The 2,655-nt window shown below is 43.5% G+C and overlaps 1 protein-coding gene across 1 annotated transcript in view; it reads left to right on the forward strand.

Moving 5' to 3' along the window:
- TRPC3 (transient receptor potential cation channel subfamily C member 3) overlaps window positions 1-2,655 on the forward strand; it is a 45,605-nt gene that overhangs the window by 18,956 nt on the left and 23,994 nt on the right. Inside the window, 1 exon segment of the mRNA XM_011375168.2 lies at window positions 955-1,206. Coding sequence (XP_011373470.1) covers window positions 955-1,206 — 252 coding nt within the window.

The raw sequence follows: 2,655 nt of genomic DNA on the forward strand, positions 1-2,655 counted from the left end.
GACATACAAAAACATTTGTTTGAAGTCGCAGCCTTTGAACGTGCATCTTGGTACTTTTAAAGGTCACACACTGAGTTTAAAAGCAGGGTCTGAATTTGTAGGTTGGAGAACCTATTAACCAATCTACTAAATGTACCTGATTTGTGGACCGCGGTAGCCCTGGGGACAGAAAGGCTTGTTTTTCATTTCTCCTAGAACACGGAGCTTGTAAGGACATCCTGTCATATGGGATTTTAAAAGCGTTACCTTAAAATAATTATAAACTGAACTTTAGAAATGCTCTTGTACTATTTATATGATTTTCCAAACTTGGGATGACTTTCAATTAAGTTAACCTACTTACAGGTTTCAATCATGGTGTTCCTTCCTCTTCTGCTTGGATAATAACAAGATAAAATATTTGTCCTTATTATAATATTTTCTGCCTTTTTTCTATCAGACAAAGCCCAACTTGTTTTTGGAATATTTAGAAGTGAGAACTAACATTTACTTCTATAACAGCAAGCCTTTTTTTTCTTTTAATCTTCAAGAGTTTTTAATGTGCTACAAACACATCAACGCATTTGAATTATAAATGAACGAGTCTAAAAACATAACACTTTGATTATAAAGCAGTTAAGAATTATGCATTGCAAGTTTGGAGTTTCTTCTCCTAGACTTCAAAAACCTTGGCATTGCATAGTCTCTCGATGTAAAAGTAAGAACAGTCTACGCCCTGTGATGTCCAGAAATGCATCTGTGGATGCAGCATATCCTACGACAAACTGAACATTTGGAAACGGAGAGGTTTGACGACTTCTTATATTTGGAAGAAGCGTTCCCCGAAATAACTAGTTTTCACAATGTGGAGCTCTGCAGAGACAGACACAGAGCTTTGAAAGTGTTCTCGTTTCCCCTGCTTTTTTATCCTATGTAGTAATTTTTATAAGTGTGGAAGTCAGATTTTCAAAAGTAAAGTTTCCTCTTTTTTTTTTTTTTCCATCTTATAGCTGGGGAAGGTGCTGCGAAGCCCTTTTATGAAGTTCGTGGCACACGCTGCCTCCTTCATCATCTTCCTGGGCCTGCTCGTGTTCAATGCCTCAGACCGATTCGAAGGCATCACCACGCTGCCAAACGTCACTGTCATTGACTACCCCAAACAGATCTTCAGGGTGAAAACCACCCAGTTCACGTGGACTGAGATGCTGATTATGGTCTGGGTTCTCGGTAAGCCTTTATTTTCACTACTTTAATTTCTGCCGAAAACACTGTCTGTATAATGACTTTCATTTTCTATGTAAAATGTTATTGTACATTATATGGTGACAGCATCATCATCGTTAGAATAGCAAAACAGAAGAATAATTCGGCAGGTTGATAATGCTAAAAGGTATCCCTGAATACGAAATAAAGATGTTTAGGAGTAACGTGGGCCTACTATAAATATACTGTTTCAGAAATCCAACTTCGATTATTGAATAAAATGTAAGTTGTTAAATGTGACTCACCGTGACGATCAAATATTTAATTGACATTCTTATGAAGTACCCCCAGTAGGTATTAACTGATGCCTGAAGAACATGTATATTGTTGTAGTTTCAGAGATTTTAGGAGAGAGTGTCAGTGTGGGGGAGGTTTGTCACTTCACCTCACAACAGCCCGTTTTGAATCGCTACGTTAAAGGAAAAGTTTTAAGCGATATGAGAAAAAAAATGGAGATTGGAACCAGTTTATCTGTCGATCACTAGTCGAGTCATCTTTGCATGTTCTCTCTGTTTCGCTCAGTGTGTTTCTTGGTGTCTTCTCCCTTCCCGATTTACTAGGTTGGCTCCTCCCTCACACTCAGTCCTGTGGCCTCAGTCTGGGTCAAGTCATGATTTTATAAATTTCATTTCAAACCATTACGTTCCTTCTGAGAATCGCGTAGTGTTTTCCCCTTACACGGCCGAGACGAGGAGCGGTTTCTCCTCTTCTCCCGGGATGGCTTCCCTGCTTTTGGTTTCTTCATAGCGTCCCAGGCCTCCTTGCTTTCCCAGTGACGTTCTTCGCCTCCCCAGCGTGAAGCTGGGATGGGGAGGGGGCAGGGGGATGTCGTAAGTGTTCCCGGATGCTGGGGAGACCGTCCTTCTTAAACGTCTACAGGTAGATAGATGCTCATTTGAGGGCTGTTTCTCCAGTCCTCACTGTGGTTCGGTGATGAACCAACGTAATCTTATAAGGATGGATTTCCTTCTCTCCTCCAAGAGTCTTGTGGGGCGAAATCATTAGACCCGCAGAGCCTTCCCGCCCATCTCCTCCTTCTGCCCCCACCCCCTCTGCGAGCAGCCGCATTTCTGGGGGCCCATGCGGACCTGTGTTTCTCCGCCTCTCATTTGGTGGAGCAAGTCATTCCTTTCGTGGAAGCTGCTTCCTCCATCCAACTCTGCCCAGGGCCTCTGGGCCGACAGTCGGTGCTTCAGGCTGGGGGCATTTTATAGACCGGGACAGATGGTGGACGAAACAAGAGCCCCTCAGGCAGAGCCGTAAAGTCTACTGTGTACCCTCCGTGTGTCGCGACAGGCATGATGTGGTCCGAATGTAAGGAGCTGTGGCTGGAGGGGCCGAGGGAGTACATCCTGCAGCTGTGGAACGTGCTGGACTTTGGGATGCTGTCCATCTTCATCGCCGCGTTCACGG

Source organism: Pteropus vampyrus, unplaced genomic scaffold, assembly GCF_000151845.1.
Source record: "Pteropus vampyrus isolate Shadow unplaced genomic scaffold, Pvam_2.0 Scaffold263, whole genome shotgun sequence".
Lineage (NCBI taxonomy): Eukaryota > Metazoa > Chordata > Mammalia > Chiroptera > Pteropodidae > Pteropus > Pteropus vampyrus.